This window comes from Parus major, chromosome 1A, assembly GCF_001522545.3.
Source record: "Parus major isolate Abel chromosome 1A, Parus_major1.1, whole genome shotgun sequence".
NCBI lineage: Eukaryota > Metazoa > Chordata > Aves > Passeriformes > Paridae > Parus > Parus major.
Window position 1 is genome coordinate 64,989,247 of NC_031773.1, and position 20,940 is coordinate 65,010,186.

Here is a 20,940-nt window from a genome sequence, read left to right on the forward strand (position 1 = left end):
GGTATCCTCTGCCTCTAAAGCAGAAAACATGGAGAACACTTTAAAAGGGCATCCTATTAGCTCAGCCTCAAAAGCTCATCATGTGACAGCAACACCCCGCTGGACTGTTTTCCCAACAACAGCAATTACCAAACTTTACAACAGAATCTGCCCAGTGCACTGGATGTTTAATTATGGAAATTTGCAATCCACTTGCCTATAATAATGGAGATTAAATCATACTCAGCAAACAGCCATCATCTTCATTCTCTTGCTATCATCAATGTGATTTCATTAAACATTTGTCCAAGTGTGGCCAGCAGACTAAACAAGGCTCATTATCATTTTAAACATTTCTGAAGTCTACATGTAAATTCATGTTTCTAGATGTGTCCAGGTCTGCAGAGATTTCTCAGCACTGATCTCTGAATTTCCCATAGATCTGGGACATGAAGTAATTAGATCAAAGGAAATCTATCCCCGTTAATGAGGCACTTGAATTGTTTTAGATGGAAACATTAGCTCTAATCGTCTGATGTTAGCTAATGAGTTACACAAGAATAAAGAGGTTTAGTTCCCTTTACCATTTTACATAGAGTCTTAGGGCTCAGTGGTTTCAGGAAAAATGTGAATTTCTGTCTTTTCAGGTAAATACAAAGAAGTAAAGAAAACCTAAATACTGCACTTTGAAAACAAAAGATATCAGTAATTGTTAAATCTCTGGTTACATACTGCAGTGCTTTGTTCTTAATTTCAATCTCTAAATCAGATCTGAAAATATTTATGAAATCAGCTTCTGTGTTCACTTTTAGGCAGTCCTAAAAGTCCTAGCACTTTTATGGAACTGCTGCCTGAAAATATGAATAGGAAATGTTTCTCTGAAGACAGAGATCTTAGATAAGTTAAAAATACATATGGTTTTATGTGCATGTATATACTCTGGATACATGTGTTTTCATGGCTTTCCAAACAAGCACTTGCTTTTTCAGAAGTACAAGTGAAAATAACAAAAGTATATCTTTAGATGCTAAGATTTGCTCATAGGCTCTATTCATATATGAGCAAGACAAAAGGACTTGGCTTGTGGCACCAAAATTTTCACTGAGATCTCTCCATCATTTAAAATAAGAGGTATGACTACATATAAGAGAAATATTTGCATTTCACACTGTCCTGACAGGAACTCTAATGTATTTTCTTGTCAACACTAAAGAGTTCTGAGATTTTTTTTCAATTTAAAAATATTTTTGTGCTTGCTGAACACTTACTGCACCTATTCCTGTTCTGCTTCTGATTTTCTTGATGTCTTGGGAAAAATCACACTAATAGTCTCTCTCTGTCCCACCTTTGAACCTGTACAATGGGGAAAGACAGCATGTACCTCACAGGACTTGCATGAGGATAAATTCTTTTATGACAGTCACATAAGGGGTGCTGCCATGTAAGCACATCAAATAGCCTCTTCTGAAAGATTTGAAATACTCTGCATATTTACAGCAATTTTGGAATGAAAAAACCCAAAACCTGAAAGAGGGAAAACATGTGCACCACAGCTAAATGAATTGTCTTTATCTCTGAGCAAAGCAACTTCCAGCTAGAGTAGGTGTGGCAGAGGTGCAGAGGGTCTCCTGCACTGCACTGCACATATGTAGGGTTGGTCAGAATACAAAAAAAATTTGCTGTGGTGGTGTGAATATGACAAACTGATGTTTGACAGCAGCATGCAAGCTTGTGTTCCTCTGAGCTGAAACAAATCTCTAATGGGCAGCAGAGCTTAAACTAAACTTATGCTCAAATGATTACAGGACAAAAATTGGTAACATTTATTGTCTGACTGTCAAATTGAAGAGTGCAAGGAAGGCCTGATATCCCTGCAGGCTCTACAGGTTTTAATATATCCCCAGCTGCTCTTGTGGCATGGCTTTAAGGAGGTTGGTAGTTTTCAGAGCCACCTTCAGCCACATATCTCAGAACATCAGCTTGGTTGCCCTGACAATGCCTCTGATGGAAACTTTTAACACAAGACAGAGCACAGAGGAATGTGCCCAGTGGAACCACAGCAAACTGCACTATTAATTTTGATCCTTCCTCTTCAGTGCAACCAGAATACACAGGGCTGTTTCACTGCAATCACAAATTTGCCACTCAAATACAGACTGCCAGTTCCAGTGAGAGGTGAGGGACATCTCTGGTTTTGTCCAGGGAAATACCTGGATGGTAAAGATGGTCTCTTACTGAACTGGGTATAGTGATAGCCTCAGCTTGTTGCCATATCTGGGATACTATATTTCTCTATGACACAGAAAATGAGGACAGAGAATGTTTAAGCATTTCCTTTCCAAACATGGCAGGAATGCCAGGAAAATGTAATCATAGAATCACAGAATTGCTTAGGTTGGAAAAGACCCCTAAGATCATCGAGTCCATCTGTAGACCCACCACTGAGAGGTCCACCACCAAACTCTGTCCCTGAGTGACACATCCACCCATCTCTTAAATACCTCCAAGGATGGTGACTCAGCCACTTCACTGGCCAGCCCATTCCAGTGCTTGACAACCTTTCCAGGAAAGACTTTCCTGGTATGCAATCTAAACCTCCCTGGCACAACTTGAACCTGTTCTCTCTTGTCCTATTGCTTATTACTCAGAAGAACCTGAGCCCCCCTCACTACAGCCTCCTTCCAGGGAGCTGTAGAGAGCATAATGCCCTGAGACTCTTTTTCTCTGTGGTAAACACTCCCAGCTCCCTCAACTGGTCCTCGCAGGACTTGTGCTCCAGACCCTTCCCCAGCTCCCTTCTCTGGACACATTCCAACATCTCAAAGTCCTTGCTGTGAGGGGCCCAGAACTGAACACAGTATTTGAGGTGTGGTTTCAAAGTGCTTAGTACAAGGGGACAATTACTGCCTTGGTCCTGCTGGCCACACTATTGCTGACACAGGACATGATCCCATTGGCCTGCTCCTGCACCTTTAAGATTTCTTTCTTGAACAGTGTACAGCCTTCCTTGAACCCTTTGTCCCTCAGAACTGCCTCCCAAGCAACTCTGTCAACCAGACCTTCCCTCCAGAAGACCAAAGTGACAGCTTGCTGAACTCCCCTCCTTACTTGTCCAAGAATGAAATCTCTTTCATTTCATGATCACTGTGCCCTAGACAGCCTGCAAATGCCACATCACTTGCCAGTCCTTCTCAGTTAACAAACAGGTCAAGTGGGACACCTGCCCTCGTTACCTCTGTCACCAGCTGTGTCAGAGAGTTTTCCTCCTCACGGCAGGAACCTCCTAGACCTCACTTCCTCTCTGCTGTGCTGTATTTCTAGCAGACTGCCACGTCTGCCTTGCTGGCCTTTCCACTGACTCCTACCCACAAACAGCTGTCCCTGTTGGTACTGTCATTAAGCTCTAGAAATCCAATGGTGCTACCCCACTGCCTCTCCCTCTGTGCCTGTCCCTTCTGAAGGGTTTGTGACCATCCACTGCAGTGCTCCAGTTGTGCTTCATCACACCTACAGCAACTGTGTAAGTCCAGGTGGGTGACACCCTGCCTGTGCCCACACCTTGTCCCTGAATGTCTCCTGGACTCACAGCTGGGGCTCAGACCCCTCCTTCCATCCCTGGCTCCAGCTGCCTGGGGTGTGGGAGCTCTTTCTGGTGGCTCTGCTTTCCATCCCACCAAAAGCACGCCCGGAGCTCACCTGTGACACAGCTTGGGTGGCAGTGGCACTCACTGTCCTGAGAGCTGGCATGTGGACCTGTGCCTGATGGTCAGGTCCAGGGGCAGACCTGTTCCTGAGCATGCATTCAGCAGGCTAAGGCACCTCCAGGCAGCTCCTGAAGTGCCCCTCCACTCATCCAAACTCCAGGCAATGAGAAAACATCCTTCCCCCCTCTGGAAACTCCTCCACTCCGCAGTAAGCCTCCTTAGCCATGCCTTTGCTGTGTGTCAGCCCACAGGCACTGGAGCTGCACTTGCTGGGCTGGGTGGACACAGTTCACCCAGGAACCCTTTTAGCCAAAAGATATCCTCTATGGAAAGTGAGGCAACAAAGAGAAGAAGAAAAGCCAAATCTTACCTGGCAGCAGGAATCCCCAGAGATGGTGCCTACTAGTTTTCATAGGTAAGCTTCCTCTCCTGCTTATGCATACCCACACTTGCATGCACAGGCACTGGTCCCAGCTTACAAGGGGGAAAAATCGGAGGGGAAAAACTCCTCTTAGAAATGACCTTGTCTGTGGATGTATTTCTCATACTGGAAGTAGAGAAAGAAAAAGAATGGGGGTGGGGGAACTTGTTTTGTCTCTTGTTTTGCCTGAGCATTTTCTATTTGTCTGCCCCCCATCCTCCTCCCCCACCTCCCCAGGTTTTTCTTCCTCTGTCCCCTATCAATTCCAGGACACTGGGCACACCAGCAAAGCAAAGATGCTGGGTGCCCTAGATGGGAATCATGAAGGGCATTTAAACAGCTCACAGGGGGTATTTTCTTTGCAAGTTGCTCTAAGTTTGATGAGGCACGTGACAAACCTTGTGGAGAGGGAAAAAAACCCTCAAAACTCTGATCTTATTAATTGCTTAATTCCAGGAAACAAAAGAATTCAAGGGGGAATGGACTTGGGAAAAAAAAATAGAGAAAATGGGAGTGCATGAGAGAAGACAGGCTGGAGGGTGAACAAGTGATTCACAAATATTTCTTATCCAGTTCCTGGTCCTCCCTGTTATGCCCAGTATGCTCTGCTCCCCAAAATCTACAGGGCAATGTCCCTATCAGCATGAAAAAAACCCCCCAAAACCAGAGTGAAAAGATCCATTAAGGGGGAGGACAGGATTGCATGGGGAGAGTCAGTCAAGTCCTTTACCACAAACAAAGAAAAGGAAAATACTGAAGACTTCATTCCCACCCTGAGTTTTTCCTGCCACAAGGTCACAGCAGCTGAAACATTTATTTGCAAGTTTGGGTAAAGGTGAAGGATGTGTCTAGTTCCCTCTGTAGTTTGTTGAGCTGAGAGAGGCTGTAAATCCCATCTTCTGCTACCTTGTAGGCTTTGATTATGTAAACAGAAAAGGTATTAAAGTTAAAAATTCTTCTTCCTTTTCCCTTCTTATTCCTTCCCACCCTCTGCAGTACAGCAGGTTCCCATGGCAGCTAAGACCTCACTCACACAGCCAAACACAGAGTAGGCTTTTGCTTTCCTAGATTTAATACAAATTATTATCCTTCCCTTTGTTATTTCACCATTTTGGGTTCTTAATGAGGCTGGAATTTTATTACACTACACATAATTCACATTTTGTACTTTAAAGTGTCTTGTATCCTTCTTTGGTTTGGAAACTTGGAAATCTATTTTCCCCTTTTCTAAGAGATATCAGGGTGCCCAATAGTTCACAGTAATTAGTGATTAGGAGACTTAGTGATTATGAGCTCTTTCAACCTCTTTAAGAGAACAGCTTCCAGGCCATTTCCTTCAATTATTAGGAAAACTGAGTTTACACAATACGGGATCTGTACTAGTTTTGCATGACCTTTAATCTTGATTGCTGACCTTGTTGCTTTCAAAGATTTCTGACACAGATTCCAGTTATTCTGCCACTGGTAACCTTTACCACACTGTTCTTTAAAATAAGTGAAGTTTCATTATCAGATATGTAAATTTGTTATAAAAGTCCCTTAATCTCGTAATCTTCCATTATTCTACAAATTGTATTGCTAAGAACCAAAGCCTTGTCCACCACACTAACAGAAAAATACCTATGGACTGGTTTTATGTCCTTTAGAAGGCACCAGTGCTTTGAAAAACAAGGCCCCCAAGATTTAGTGCAATCCTCTCATCTTTCCTGGATTTTTGTTTCATTGTAAAACCTCAGTATCAGGTTTTTATCACTGTTGTCTTTTACTGAAATTGCTTTACAGAGCCTTCTCTGACTTCATAGGTGCTGATATCTTAACTGGAACTTCCCCAAAACCACTTGGGGGAGGTATTTTCCATTATGGAAAGTTTTCTTACACCTCCAGATGAGTGTCACCATTCCTTTATGAACTAATTATAGCAGCTCCTCAGAAATGACCATACTCATGTCCTCTACAACGCTTTTCAAGATGCTCAGGGTAAATGAATGATGGATCCTCTCTAAAATTCAACAAGTTAATCTGACAAAAAAAGAAAGTCTCATCTAGGTAGGGATTTCTTAGTCTTCTAGGCCTTGCAGGATGTCACATGGAAATTCAATACCACAATTCACTACCAAGGAGTGAGACATGAGAAACAAATAACTACCAATTATAATACTGGACATGACACCTCTTGCTTGTCATTCTCCAGTGTCTCCCACAGCACAAAGACACAAAACCCACTGGAAGCTTGGTAGACAATCATCCAGACAAGAAAGGTTTTCTTTCCTGTAGTCCTAAAAGAAATTGCCTACTTATATATACTTATTCTATAATTTAAACAAAGCCTTTAAAGCAGCTACAGGACAAAGAACCAGACTGAAGCTTGTTCCTTGATGTCTGTTTTCTTTACATACCTGCTTTGTATTAGTTACAGGAAATTAGAAGCCAGACCACCTTCATTTCTAAAGAACAGGTTAAATTAATTACACTTACAAAGCCTTGTCTAGCCAAAGTGAATAGCTGTGACAAGTGTAATCTTCATATATAGGCCCACCATTATACTGACATTACACTGACAACACAGCAGGTTTTTGGAGCAGTATTTAGAAGAATGAATTTTTTTTTCCTTTCTAAAAAGGAAATTCTTTAAAAAAATGTATTCCAACAGAATGCATTTTCATCTGCTATAAAGAAAATACTGTTTAAAAAAGCAAACTGAAACATATAAGTAGGATTAGGGTATACCACATCACCTTAAAATCTGAATTTAAGTGATTCCTATAGTCCAACAGAGAATACATTTGCAACCCTTAATATTGTGCTGGAAAGCAAAGTTACTTATAAACTCTTGGTGGAATGAGTCTCCAGCTACTCTCATTGAGACTTGGCCAAATGCTCCTTTAATATTTTATTTTTGCTAACATGAAAATGCTCCAAACCTGAGCCACTTGGACTGACTCAGAGGAGAGCCAGTCATGGCAGCAATTACTGTAAATGTGTAGCTTGCACTCAATGACAGGTAGAAAGAAGGAAGGCATTTGCAGTTAACTAACAAGGCATCCAAGTTTCACTGCCTATAAAATTTTAATTGCTTTAGTTATTCTACTCTACCGCTACGGATTATTAATTTCTTGACATTAATTTTCCTCTTCTTTTTGTTGCCAGTCCTAGGAACGGGCTTGGTAAGGATATAAATAGGTAGGAAACCCACTGCCAGAACAAACCTTGGGTACCCATTCCACATCAAAGACAGAGACAAATAATACACTTTGGCTTTTAGGAGCTCTTGGGGATTGCTGGGGGAATTTCAGCCTTGGAATTTCAGCCTTTTCTTGCCCAACTAAGGACTTCCAGATCTATCCTGTATCCTCAAAGAATAGTTTTCTTACCAAAGGACAGCAAAGCAATAGAAAAATGTTCCAATTATATTTTGGATCTGTCTAACTTCTTGTTACTACGATATGCAAAGGTCCTACTGAATAATCTCTTTACTCCAAATCATATTATTCCTGATACTTATATTTTCAGCCCCTTGCATGACACAGAAGCAAGAAAATTTTTCAGAAATAGGAGTGGCAGTAAAGGCCTTTCTTTACTGCACCCTGACCATGGAACATTATCCCCTCTTCTGTGTGTGCTCTCTGTGCTGGGTACCTGAGGCAAAGTTTAGAGTGTGGTCAATGGCTGTACATCACCTTGAAAGGACTTGCAGAAAGTGACTGATCAGGTAAAATGGCTCAGAGGTTTTCTTTCCTGAGTGGTTAATAAAAAAAAACAACAAACCAACAAGTAAAAAACCCAACCATCCTTCCCCTCCACCCCCAACTCAAATGACAGAGTCAGGTTTTAATGAAAACTTTAAAATAATTACTATGTGTTTTTATGCAGCACCACACTGTGCAGAGATCTTCTGGGAAACCTGTTTCTGAGAGAGTACAAAAAGCAGGATGAATGAGAAATCCAGTGATGTGACACTCTTCAGGGCAGGAAGAATTTGCACCCTCTGGAGCTTCGGGGAGAATTTCTGTGCATAAAGATGTAATAAGTGAAAATGTAACTCGTCCAGCAACTGGAGATTAATGCCATTATTCTTAGAAAAAAGTCTATAACACTTTCCTTAATGAAGATAAGTTCTTTGAAGTAGGTTTAAACCCAAAGATTTTGCCTGGAAATGTAGAAAGAGAAGGTACAAAGGGTTGAGCAGGAGAGCTGATTACACTGAAGGTGCTGAATTTGTAGAATATGATGCCTTTGGCAAGAACAATAATAAACAATCACCCCGTGCAAAGGACTGTGGAGGGAAGTAATTTATCAGCAACAACAACAGAAGGAACATTAAATGAAGCCATTGTGCAGATCAAACAGGAACCTTTTGCTGTGTATTTCCTGTCTGGAGACAAGCAGGTGCTGCACCAACCTTTTATCTGTATCAGACTTCCAAACCATTATGCCTGTGTCTACCCCAGGTAGTTCAGTGATTACAACTAGCAATCCACGCTGGGTGTGACACAAGCCATCAGAACTATCTGTTAAATTTGAAACTTGCATGTTTTCTCATGAATCAATGCAAGGTTTGTATGACCTCTTGGCAGAGAAGCTGTTCAACAAAGTACTTTTGACAACTTCCACTGCAGCGTGCCAGGTCTGTGGGAGCCCAGTGTGGAGCAGCTAAAATTCCCCTTGGATGGTGTGAAATGGAAACCCCAGAGTTACAGACCCCATCAGCCAGGGAAGCACTTGCAAGTCACCTTCCTGTCAAAGTTGCTTGCTCTTCCATCCCTACAATATCTGGGGAGTCCGTGGTGGCATTAGGTTGATTTCCACAGGATTTTGGTGAGACGGCTGAAGACACTTTAAAAGAAATCATTGCTAAACAAAGCATCAAGAGTTCTCTGAGAACTGTGTTTGCAGTGAAACACTTCAAGTGCTTTTAGGCAACTGGATTTGCCCAAGCAATTGAGAGTAATTTGAACACCTGGAAAATGCAACTTTTAATTGAGCTGCTAGGGACTGTGCGTCACGGCCTCCTTTATGTTTTACCAGAACCCCAGGAGAGGCAGGCTCATGTGTGGTCTCATTAGCAGATTCACAGCTTCTGCCCTGTGTTTTATTGCTCATCTCTTCCCATGGGAACCTCTCGCTGTCTGAAGAGCTTCAGAGAGAGTTCTGTGATTTTCAGACAAGTGCATTCTTTACCTTGGTAGCCCCTACTCTTTGTGGTGAGAAGTAGTGAGGGAAAAGTTTTTCTTTGCTGCTCCACTTGCATTCCCCTCTGTGAATTTTAGCATCAAATAATTACATGCTGTTGAGATGTGAAGTGTTTGGGACAGAGCAGCTGCTGGCTTAGAAGCAGTTCACTTGGAATAGGTTAAAAATATTTTACTTTTCTATACTGGCAATGATCCTGACTCGTATCTTCCTAATCACTGCCTGGTGCAAATTTCCTTACATTTTTTCCATTCAGAATTTTAGCCAGGGGACAAATAAACAGGGGGCATTTGGAAACTGACAGCCAAATATGGGGCTGATACTTCTGATGATTTTGAAATCTGTTAATTTTTCACTTAAAGAGGCTTTAAACACACGGTTGATCTAGATAATTTCTATGCAACCATTTAAAATCAATTAGCTGAAGAGTTCTCCAGGTCTTTGATGAAAGTAGGTAATAAAACTTTAGAAATGGGTAAAATTTTTGACATCTGTGAGATACTTTTTTGAAATTATAAACAGTGAATAAAGACAGTAGCTAGATGTCAATTCTAGCCCACATAAAAGACTAGCAAAATTTTACACTGAAAAATGACAGCATACTTGCCAATATAATGGCAGGAAAATTGGTTTCACTCACTGATGTCCCACTTTAACAGATTACTTCTGTGATTAATATGGGAAACTGTTAAGGTAACACATTTCATTTTCTCTGGAAGGATTACTCACCCTGCATTGCTGTGGCTGAATGCTGCCAGGTAATACTGACCACACTCAGTCTGTGTGGTCCACATTAATTGGATTGAGTACTACACTGATGATGGATGCTGAAATACTGGTCATCATTAAAGAAGAATGGTCATAACGAGGCTTTCCACAGATTGGTTGAGTCACAAAGTATTTAACATGGGATTTATTAGTAATCTGAACCAAAGTGCAGAAATCTGCAGGTAAAAGTCTCAGGAAATTGGATACCAACAAACATGAGCTTGGGTCACTAATACATACCAAGCAGGGCTGGCAGCTAAAATGGTAATTCAATATATACAAGCTTTCACTGGATTTGAATCAGAGTCTAAAGAGGGTAAAGTCATTTTTAGTCTGACAAACTGGAAGCTGTGCACCGAAAGCAATTTTGTTCAAAAAAGGAAAAAGAAACGGAGCCAACAGGATACCACAGAATTATATTTATGTTGTACATTTGTCTTCACATTGCAACATCCACATTGTTCATTTTGTGACAAGTATTTCTAATAATTTTGAATACATATTTACTGTATAATACATTTTACCAAGAGGCACTTCCAGTAATTCTGGCAAAAAGGAGCTCCATTATAGTGTCTAACTTACAAAACAGTAAAAATAAATAATGTTTATCTAAAAGATTTTTTTTCCTGTACAGAATCTATTTTGTACAAAACATTTATCAGCCATTAACTAAATCACTTAACAAATACTTGTGAAGAGAATATATTAAGTATTGCTACATGTATCGAGTGCAAGATACTAGTGAAAGGAAAAGAATTACTCTGTTTATGAAAATCACCTAAAAATACAAGGCCTTGTTTCTGAAGTGTTTAGAAAGGAGAAGCTTGGTTACAACAATATTGACAATATATAAATATAAATTAACGTATGTAGTACTTAGTGAAAAGAACACTGTGTTAAAAACTGGCGTGTACAAATCCTAAACAAGATGGCACTTTTCTGCATTGCCACTTTGGCTGGCAGTTATTTTTTTAAAATATTGCTTCAAAAGAATTATAAAGGTACACAAAACCCTTTTCAAATAGAGCCATATAAAATTACACTCCCCCCACCTTTTTCTCACCTTTTGAAGTGAAAAAAAATCAAGGAGGAATTAAATTTGTAGTACACAAGTGATTTGTGGTAACTTGCTACTATAGCTGAATCTGAATAAGCATCATTAAAATAATTTTGCCCCAGGCCAGGAGTCAAACCTGAAAGGACAGGAGGTAAGAGGACCAAATTTCTCAGTGTTTCCTGAAGCAAAAGAACTTTGGCCTGTTGTCAATTTTAAAATAAAAAAAAATTGTATAATTTGGCCCTTGAATCTGGTGGGGGTCAAGTGCTTCAATTATATTGGCACACCAAAGATTTTAATTCAGAAAGGGCTGTAATCTTGCTCTATTAATTTCTTGATCACTTTACCAAAATGGGATTTTTAATTTGTTCAATCACATCTTCTACATGATATATATACTTGCATATTGTTACCCAGACAGGCCAAACTGTATTGGAAAATAATTATTTTTGGAAGGTCTTTCTTCCACAACTGGAGGCAAAGGTGAAAAAAATGTGTTTTTGTTGGAAAATATCCCAGATGTTCTTCTATCAAAAGCACTAAAAAGAAAAAAAAAACTGCCACCCATCAGTGAAAATGTTAATCTGTTAAACAAACGTAACCCACAGTATGAATCACGGCTTTTTAAAAAGTAAACTTAAATTACTTTCCATCATGCAAACATCTGATATTGATTATTCAAGAGAAGAAGACTTAACTTTAGAAAAGTAATGACCAAAAGTACGCTGACATGGTTGAAATATTAAAGATATCATCAACATCACATAGCAGTTATTAATGTTGTCTTTGATCTTTTGGGACACCATCTGCAGTACTGTATCAAGGTTTACAAACACCTACAAATCAACATTTTGCATTCAAACACAGGTTTTCGTTGTGTTTTGGGATCAGGCAGGAATTTTGAAAAGGAAAGTCAGCTTTAAGAGACTTTAGCAGGCTTTCTACCTACAGCAGTATGTACACACATGGCAAACCCCTCACTGATTTCTCTCTGACCAGATCACAGAGCTTTTTTAATTTTTTTTTAAGAAAGCATGGGGGAAAACAACTAAAGTCAGAGGAGAATAAAAAAGCACCACCAAAACCTCCCAACTCCTTTAAATAAATACTTAAAAGCAAAGAGCAGTTGCTAATTCACATCAATTGTTTCTGAGCGTTGAAAATTTGAGCTGTTATTTGATCTGATTTTCTATGGTTTTACCTCAGGACAAGAGAATTCAATTATAAAAGGACACATGGCCTGCAGCAGTGGCAAGGTCCTGTACACCTGCTCTTATGCTTCCACACAGAAAACAGAAATATTGGAATTTCCCTAATTAATTCACTGCTCATTTGCACCTTCTTCCACACCTGCAGATTTCAGTGGTGCTCCCCAGAGCACAAAGGCTCCCTATGGCATCCAGGGCAGAAGAATTCTCCTCTGCTGCCCCATTCCCACATCTCAGACACATTACACACACAGCTTTGGAAGCAAGAAACCACAGGCACAGACTAGCGACCTGAAAAGCTCAATTGAAATATTCTTTTATATATTTTTTTTCCCCCTCCTCTTGCACCAAGCAAAGTTTCCTTAACGAAGGAGAATTAAACAACTTCAGTCAAAAATTCTTCTTGACTTACTACATCCCTCAGCTTGACAGAGCACACCCAGGGTCAGCTGGTTTTACCTGAACTCATCAGCAGTTTTACACGAGCAAGCACTCAGGGGAATGTCTGCATACACCTCAAGTGACACTGGCAGGGTTCCAGACTGCACACTGCTTACCCTTTCAGTTTTATCAAAGAAGTTTTGTTAACTGGCTCGAGCTCTTCCCCCCTTTTGTCCTTTTGAAAATGAAATACACCAGCACTGTTCTGCCCCCAGGCTCCTGAGGAGTTTGTATCATCCTAAGAGCTCAGGTGCTCACTCAGGTGACACCTGCATCCCACTGTGGTGGTGTGATGCATTTTTCATCAAAAGGACACCTGCCTGCCAGGAAAATCCCACTAATGGCCTCTGAATAAATAATAATTAGGTTGTAAATGGAGAATAATTCTCACACTGCTCCCTCCAATGCTGGACTAAATAACTACCACAGCAGGGTAGTTCTGTGGTAGTTTGGCCCCCCAGCAGGGGCTAAACCCTGCTTTAATTTACCTGCAGAGGAATGTTGTTTTGCTAAAAGAAAGTGATGAAATTCAAAGAAAGATTTGTCATACTAAATTGCTCTCAAAAGTACTGGTGCTATTTTGCTCTAAATCAAAGTTTGGCTCTAATAATCAATAATTTTGCAAGTTCTTCCAATGTTTCTTAAGACAGCTGTAACATAATTTCTATTGTTTTTTTTAATCTGTTCAAAATCACTTAACATGTATTTTTCTCTAAGATCCCTGGACATTCTTACTTGCTGATTCACTGAGAAATAGGAAAAAATAAAAGATTCCCCCGCTTTAATTAATGGGAATAATTATCTTCTCTTTAACACTGCCATCATTTTGACTAACACTGCAACATCAAACAGCAATTAAACTCCCAGGAACTCTATGTTTACTCCATTTCAGCAGGATTACATTTGCTTTTGAAAGAAAAGGAAAATAAAATTTTGTTTTATACAATCTGTTTGATACGGGACTATGATTTCCTTTTCTCCTTCCCACAAAATTCTAGTTTTACTTCCCTTCTGCATGTGTACAACCCCATCAGCCTGAGGATTGATTGCCCCAGCTCTGGGGTGAGGATACCCAAGTTCTAAGGCCAGTGCCCAGGGCTGAGGCTGGGGAGAGCAGGCAGCCCTTAGTGCCTGCAGAGAGGTGTATTCATCACTCTGGGAATGTCCTTCTGTCTAATCTTCTGCCCATGAGGCTGTGGGAGGCTCAGAAACCTCTCATCCTTTAATTGAAACCTTCCTTCCTTAAACATGTGATGCTGGAACATCTCGATGGTGGCAGGACTTAGACGTTGCACAAGTACTTCATTAACAACCAGGACCAACCATAAACCTTTTCCTGCATTAGACCTTATGGCTGAGTTTTCAAAAATGCCTAGGGTTCATTTTGAAAAATGACAAAATTCTCTAGGATTCCAAGTCCAGCTAGGCTGAGGTTGCTGAGAGCTACCCCATTCCTACTCAGCTCACAGAACAGCAGCACTGGATGCCCACACAGAGTCCTTACAGGCTCTGCCACTGACTGATGCTCAATTTGGCAAAATCCCTGCCTTCTTCACACTGCATTCTACTTTCCAGAGCATTTCTGAAAAAAGATGGGGACAGAACTTCAGAAAGAAAAAAAGAATTCCAGCAAAAAAGCAGACAGAAATTTAGAATTTTTAAAGAAAACAAATGAACGTAATGTCCAACATGGAATGCCTAGAATGGGACTTGGGAGCAAAATTTGCTTAGATGCCAAATGGTACCTTCAAAAGCATCTATTTGAACCTCTATAGCCTTAAATTTCTTGCAGATTCAGACCACCAGGATCTTAAGAAATTCTAACAGTGGTACAACAATGGTAAAAGACCTAAATCCATCTTTAGGCAGATGATGATGCAGAGAGAAGCTCGCACATGATATCAGAATAAAAACTGATGAAAACTATCCTTGCATTATTAACAAAAGCATTCTCAAATTACATCTACCCTGGGAACCATTTCCTGCCATGATGTGACTGTGTTTGCCATGAGAACCAGCAACCTGCATGATGTAACAGGGAAAGCCTTCAGTGACACACAGCTTTGTGTAAAAGATTTCATTCACAAATGAAGGCCATCCAAAATCCTGCCAAGAGCACAGAAAAATCTCTTTTCCCTAGATTGCTACAACTCATTTCTGATGCACAGCTTGCAACATCTCATCAAACACCTTCTTCCTACAGGAGGAAGCAGATGATTTTCAGAGACAAGCGTCAAAAGGCTCTGCACATTAGCTAAAAACAAACCAAGATTTTAGAATTAGAGCATGAATATAGAGCATAGTAAACTATGGCCCTTTGAACATGGTGGAAACTGTTGTTTTTAGACCCAGCATTTTTAGTTTCTGAGAAGCTAATGTCTTAAACTCCTCCTAAAAGAAAAAGTAAATAGTTTGGGGCTTTCACACTCTTACTTCCACATGTTCCCTCTGCAACATAATGTAATGAGAGAAGGTATATTCCATGGTAAACACCACGTGGCTATCAATGAAAGTGCCAATATAAGGACAAAAGTGTTTACATGTGATTGCTATGTGACACAGAGAGTCCTTTTCTCACTGCACTGAGAGCTTCAAGGACTGCAAAACTTCAGGCAAACTTCTAGGCTAGAAGAGAACAGCATCAGTCACCAAGTGCCATTACAGTGGGCAAAACAAAATATCCAAATAGGAAAAATCATCTAGTCTTTCTCTTGTTTTTAGAAATCAGAAAACTAAAGTACTTTGGGTTTTCCACTGCAAAACACTGATAAAATGGGGGTTGCTTTCCTTAGTATCTAACACACTGCTTTACGTATGGTATGTACCAGCAATTCATATCAACTTTGTAAACATCCCACCTAAAACATGAGCATTTTGCTGATTTAATACAATTAATTTTATTTTATTTGTTTTTTCTTCGTAAAATATTTCATAGGCTGTGGTTTATTTGGTGCTTGCAACCCCAAAGGACTACACAAAGTGGAAATCCAAGGTCTGCTTCCAAAAGGCTGCTATAACTGCAGGTAAAGGTTTTGCTTCCTTTGGTCTAGAAAAAAAAAATAAAAATATAAAGCCCCCTAAATTACCTGCTTCATTATCTATGAACCCCAAAGCACAAATTTAAGAAAGAAAGTTTTTCACATTCTTGACGTAAAATTTCTGTTATTTCCCTTTGTGTTATGTCTAAACCAACCTCGAGATTTCCTAATCATTGCCTGCCAGACATGCACTTCAAAGACTGAGAATGAGATTCCTAAGGAGGGGCCACCTGAAGAAATTGGATTACTATTTGGAGTGTGAAAAAAAAATAAAAAAATCACCTCTTACCAAGCTGAGCACTCACAGCTACTTCATCTTCTTCACTGGAATTTCTTTCTAGTTTGGATAAAAAAAGTCATTCTAATTTTAAGTCTGTCAGAAGTTTCTTCAGCATAAAGGTCCAGCTCAGTGACTGTTCCCATGAACAGGCTTGGGTAGCAATGCTATATCAATTTCTAACAGCTGCCTTGGCAATGCAGAGGAAGAAATCAGAAGCTGACACTAAGTTTACTTAATGGCAACCAAAAATGATGAGTAGAAAAATATAATGGTTTCAGCACATTTTTAGATAACTTTCCTTAGTTATTCTCAGTTCTTTACAACCCTATGTGTGTCAGTTTAGAGGAATATGTGGAACCCTACTTACAGGATTTTGCCTCATTCTTGAATGCTTTGTAATTTAACTGGGCACCCACTAACACTTGCTGCAATAGAATTTCTTCATCTTCCAGCAAAGGCAATATAGAAGCCAGTATTAAAATCCAGTTGCAGTGATTATACACTGAAAATAGAGAAAGAAGTGCTTGGAGATGTGACATTTTAAAGCATCTCTGTTAAGTTTAATTTTTAAAGGACAAAATGAGGCATAATAAATCCTTCTCATACTATAAGGTAGGCATATCACTTGTACAAGAAAAGCCCAAATAAAATGATCAATCAAATATCTGAAGAGAATATGAAAACAATGCAAGCTGGAATTAGTGGAGATTTGCTGAGATCTTGGAGACATTTTTTTTTCTTGAATGAATTCTGCTATTCTGTCCTTTCCCTTTAAAATAGCAGTGTGATTGCGATCTTTGCTTTCCTGATTTTATTGGAAAACATTTCCTAAATATTCCTGCTGATAAGAGCATTTAGAACCCTGCTCCAGTCACTCTGCTGAAAGGAAAACACATTTACTACTGGTAAGAGTAGGACAGGACAATATCAGCCAAGTAGAACCAGTAAAAACCCCAAATCCTCTTTAGAGCAAAATCTCATTCTGACAGAATCACAAAGCAAGAAGGAGCTCTCAAGTGATAACACACACTATTGGCTTTGATAGAGAATGTTTTCCAACATTTTGGGATCATGAAATTTGGTGAATGTGTAACAATAGCAAAAAGTGATGGGTGTAACGTCAGAAATTTAATACAGAAAGGACTTCTACAAACTCTGCCTTTCACAAAGAATCTTACTCTCACAAGCAACCCTCTTCTTGGTAATGGGCTACAGAATCAAAGCAGAAAAAGCATACATAGTCAAAGGATTTTTGAGAGATACTGGAGTTTATATATATAACTCTTTCTGTGGGAACAAATCTCTAAACTGTGGGGTGCTGGTTGGTACTGCCAGTCCCCAAGAGCATTAATATTTTAAAGCCTTGATCCTGTAGACTGCTGGTTTCCCAGAGTGGTCTATACAAATTAGTCAAGACTTTATTTGTGGGGTTTGCAAATGGCTACACTGTAAAAAAATGTTTTTGTATTTATTTTTTAAAAAAATTATCTTTACAAAACAACTTTTCCCTTTTTTTTCTTTTTCTTTTTTTTTTTTTTTTTCTTAAAGATATAATTATCTACAGGAACCCATAAAAATTTTTCCATATTTACATCTAGACAGCTAATAATTGACAACTATAACGTGAAATAAAATATTGAAAGTGAATATCCAACCTTTTAAATAGACATTTGGCTCACAGCATAAACAACAGAGAAAACAAATGAACAGAACAACAACAACAAAGATCTGCTGTTCTTACAGGCCTGATCTTTTTCTTCCTCTTAAAAAAGAAAAAAAAAAAAAGAAGAAAGAAGGAAAAAAAGTATATTGGTGGGATCACACATGCTGCTTCTAAGCAGAATGCCAGCAATAAACTGCTCCATCCAGCACCTCACACTGAAAACTCAAGTTCTCTGAAGCTGATGTGAGTGGTTGCTGGGACAGCCGAGTGCCTGGCCCAGGACTGGCACCTGTCCCCCATGCAGCTCCTGAAGCACCCTTGGCCTTTTTAGCTTTGTTCTTTAGTGATGCCTTTGGTCACTGGTGCCCAGAGGCAGGGGCTGAGGGCAGAAGAGGAGGACAGTGTGCCTGCAGCTTCTGAGTGTGTTTGCTCCCCATTTTCTCCTGCCCAAACCCACGCCTGACCCCGCACTGCCGCTCCAACAGGACAGAGTACAGGGAGGCCAGGTCATCTCCAGGGGAGCAGATTGCTGTGCCATGCAGTTCCCCCTCTGGAAATAGCCCTCCTGGCACATCCCTTTCACCAGCAGTCCCAGAGCTGCCCAGGAGGAGGAGGAGGAAGAGGAGGAGGAGGAGGTGGTGGTGCTGGCACAGCTGGGAAGGGCCAGAGCTGCGGCTCTGAGCAGCTGCTGCCCGCAGCTGGAGTGCAAACTGGGATTGCAGGGCTATGGGAAAGCAAAGCTCCTCAAAATTGTTCCCTTGCAGGCACGAATTCTCTCAAATTCTGGCCTTCTGTTTGTTGTGGTATACTGGGACATGTGCTACAGCTAGAGTGTAAGAACTCAGACCATGCTGTATTTCCTCACATCCACTCACACTTGCAAAACACCCCCACACTCACACTTACGTGTTGGCAGGATATATCAGCATTCATATAAAGCTTTGGAACTTTTATCCCTCAGCATAAGAGCAAAAGCTACTTAACTGGTACCTTACTGTTAACTGCAAATGTGCTTCAGAAGCAGCATTTCCTTAGATAACTAACTTTCTCCTGTAAATATCACAGTGACCATAATATATCATTAAATGTATTTTGCTGAAGTGTGCAGCCAATAACCCTGGCTATCTATATATATATATTTATATAATTCCACCCACCCCCAAATCTCTTCAAAGAAAGTCTGTAAAGCCGGTGTTGCAGTGTGAAAGCTTCCTTGAGCATAGGAGTTTAAACAATGTACCTCACCATAAAAAGGAAAGAGAAACAAATTAAACAGCTGTAGGCGCATTATCCCATACTTCTACAGTGTTGTGTCTAAATGCTGTGCTGGCTTGAGAAAGAGTCTGTGCACGAGTCAATCTGTCTTAAAATACTGCTGTAAATGCTGTCATTGGTTTGGTTCTACAGTTGTGTTCTCCTCTTCATCCTTCTTGGCCTTCCCTTTCTCCTCCTCCTCTTCCCTGATGGCCTGGATTTGTTCTGAAGATTGGTGCAGTGGGGATTGCTCCGTGCCTTGCTTCTCTGACCCAGCTAACCTCTCCTCATCCTCAATCACTTTCTGCCACATCTTATGGTTCTGAAGCAGGTGCTGAGTGATCTGACAGTAGATTTTTCTCCTCTTGAATTTCTTCTTTCCTGTAAAATACCATAATGTGACATTAATGTACTGGTTTCTGCTGGAGAAGGAAAAGCGACTGAAGGCACAGGAAGCAGACAGAGTGTGCTATGACAGATTTTTAAAGCCAAAAATTTAAACAGTGTTAAAATTCAGAAAGCTGTGAGTCTCCAGATCTTGAGGAAAGCAAACTGAGTTTGAGCTGCAGCTTCATCTTCTCCCAAGGCTGCATATTGCGCCTGACTCTACTGCTCACAGAGGTATCTACTCTTTGAATGATGATGCATAAAACATGTTGCTGAGCTGTTTCTGCTCATTTCATATCAAGTTCTTAAAGACTCTGATCAACACACATTAAATTCTGTGCCCTCCTCACCCCATCCCTGCCCATTGTCCTAGGGGGAAAAAAAAAATCCTGATTTTGCTTTCCTATGTTCAATTTTCAAAGTCATCTATTGCTCTGCCATAGAGGCGACCTTAAAGATTAAGCATAACATTGCTTTGGCACCACTCTGAGCACTGAAGAAGTCCTCATATAGCCAAATGCTACCAGAAAGCTTGTTTTTCTTTGGTTTTGAAGCACCAGTCCCCTGCTCTCAGCCTAAGAAGTGTTTTTGTCCCTGGTGGTTCTCATGGCTCTTGCCACAGCTGACACTACAAGTGTTTTTCTGTCTGAAGGGTGTTTTTTATCCCATCAATACAGTCTGTCCAGCACAGATTGTCAACTCCTTAGCAGTACAAAGTTTGAAAAATTTTCCTGGCCATTAGCAGTGACAATGGCAATCACAGAACTGAAATAATAACCCCTCCAAAGACAACTGCTGGTTTTCCTTTAAAGAAGGTGACGTAGAGGAATGTTTTGTACGAAATAAATTTGCGTGGATTAGTATTTGCAGGTTGCTTAAAGTATGTCTGTGTCAGGATCCAAAATGTTTAGCCCTTGAAGCTTTTGAACTGCAAACAAAGAGCTTTTCACTGAGCACAGACCAAATCCAATTCAATCCTTCATTAGAAAGCCCTTGGTTCCCTGTAGGAAACCTTCAGGTTTAGCACTAATAAGAATCCCCTACCCTGCCAATGCTAGAGCAGGACATTCTCTCCTGGGTTTCCCAGGTGACCCCACATCTTGTTGCTCTCTGCAGACACTTGCTGTGGTGTTAAACTTTGTCTGAATCACTAAAGACTGAGTCTGTTTAATTCTTATACTTGCCTAAGACCTTCAGGGAAAGTGCATGCTTCTATATGATAAAAAATGAAAAATTACTTAAGGCTTCTTTAAGGTTATAACTCTTAAATTTATCTCAATTGCTTCAGTGAATTATCAGGACCTAGATGAAGTGTTTTCCGCCACAATTATATTTACATCTGCTTAAAAGGCATTTTTATCAAAAGATCTTTACCAACATCTAAACCAGTCTTAATGTCTGCGCGTCTGACATCTCAAACTTTTATTGTTTCATTGAGAAAGTTTATAAAGTCCAAAATTGTGTTGATCACAGGTAAACATTTCTAAGGAACTATAAGGCCCCTATATTGACACAAAAGATGTCATAGAACTCTGAGTAAGGTCCACACA

At 40.2% G+C, this 20,940-nt stretch overlaps 1 protein-coding gene across 3 annotated transcripts in view; it reads right to left on the bottom strand.

Moving 5' to 3' along the window:
- Window positions 1-10,460: 10,460 nt before the first annotated feature.
- Window positions 10,461-20,940, bottom strand: part of PDE3A (phosphodiesterase 3A) — a 223,870-nt gene continuing 213,390 nt past the window's right edge. For 2 of the 3 annotated variants that reach the window (XM_015628620.3, XM_015628622.3), the window contains one exon: window positions 10,461-19,384. In XM_015628620.3, the coding sequence (XP_015484106.1) occupies window positions 19,137-19,384 (248 nt within the window). In that variant the 3' untranslated portion in view covers window positions 10,461-19,136. The remainder of the gene's footprint in view (window positions 19,385-20,940) is intronic. The other variant, XM_033514361.1, reaches the window with a different exon arrangement.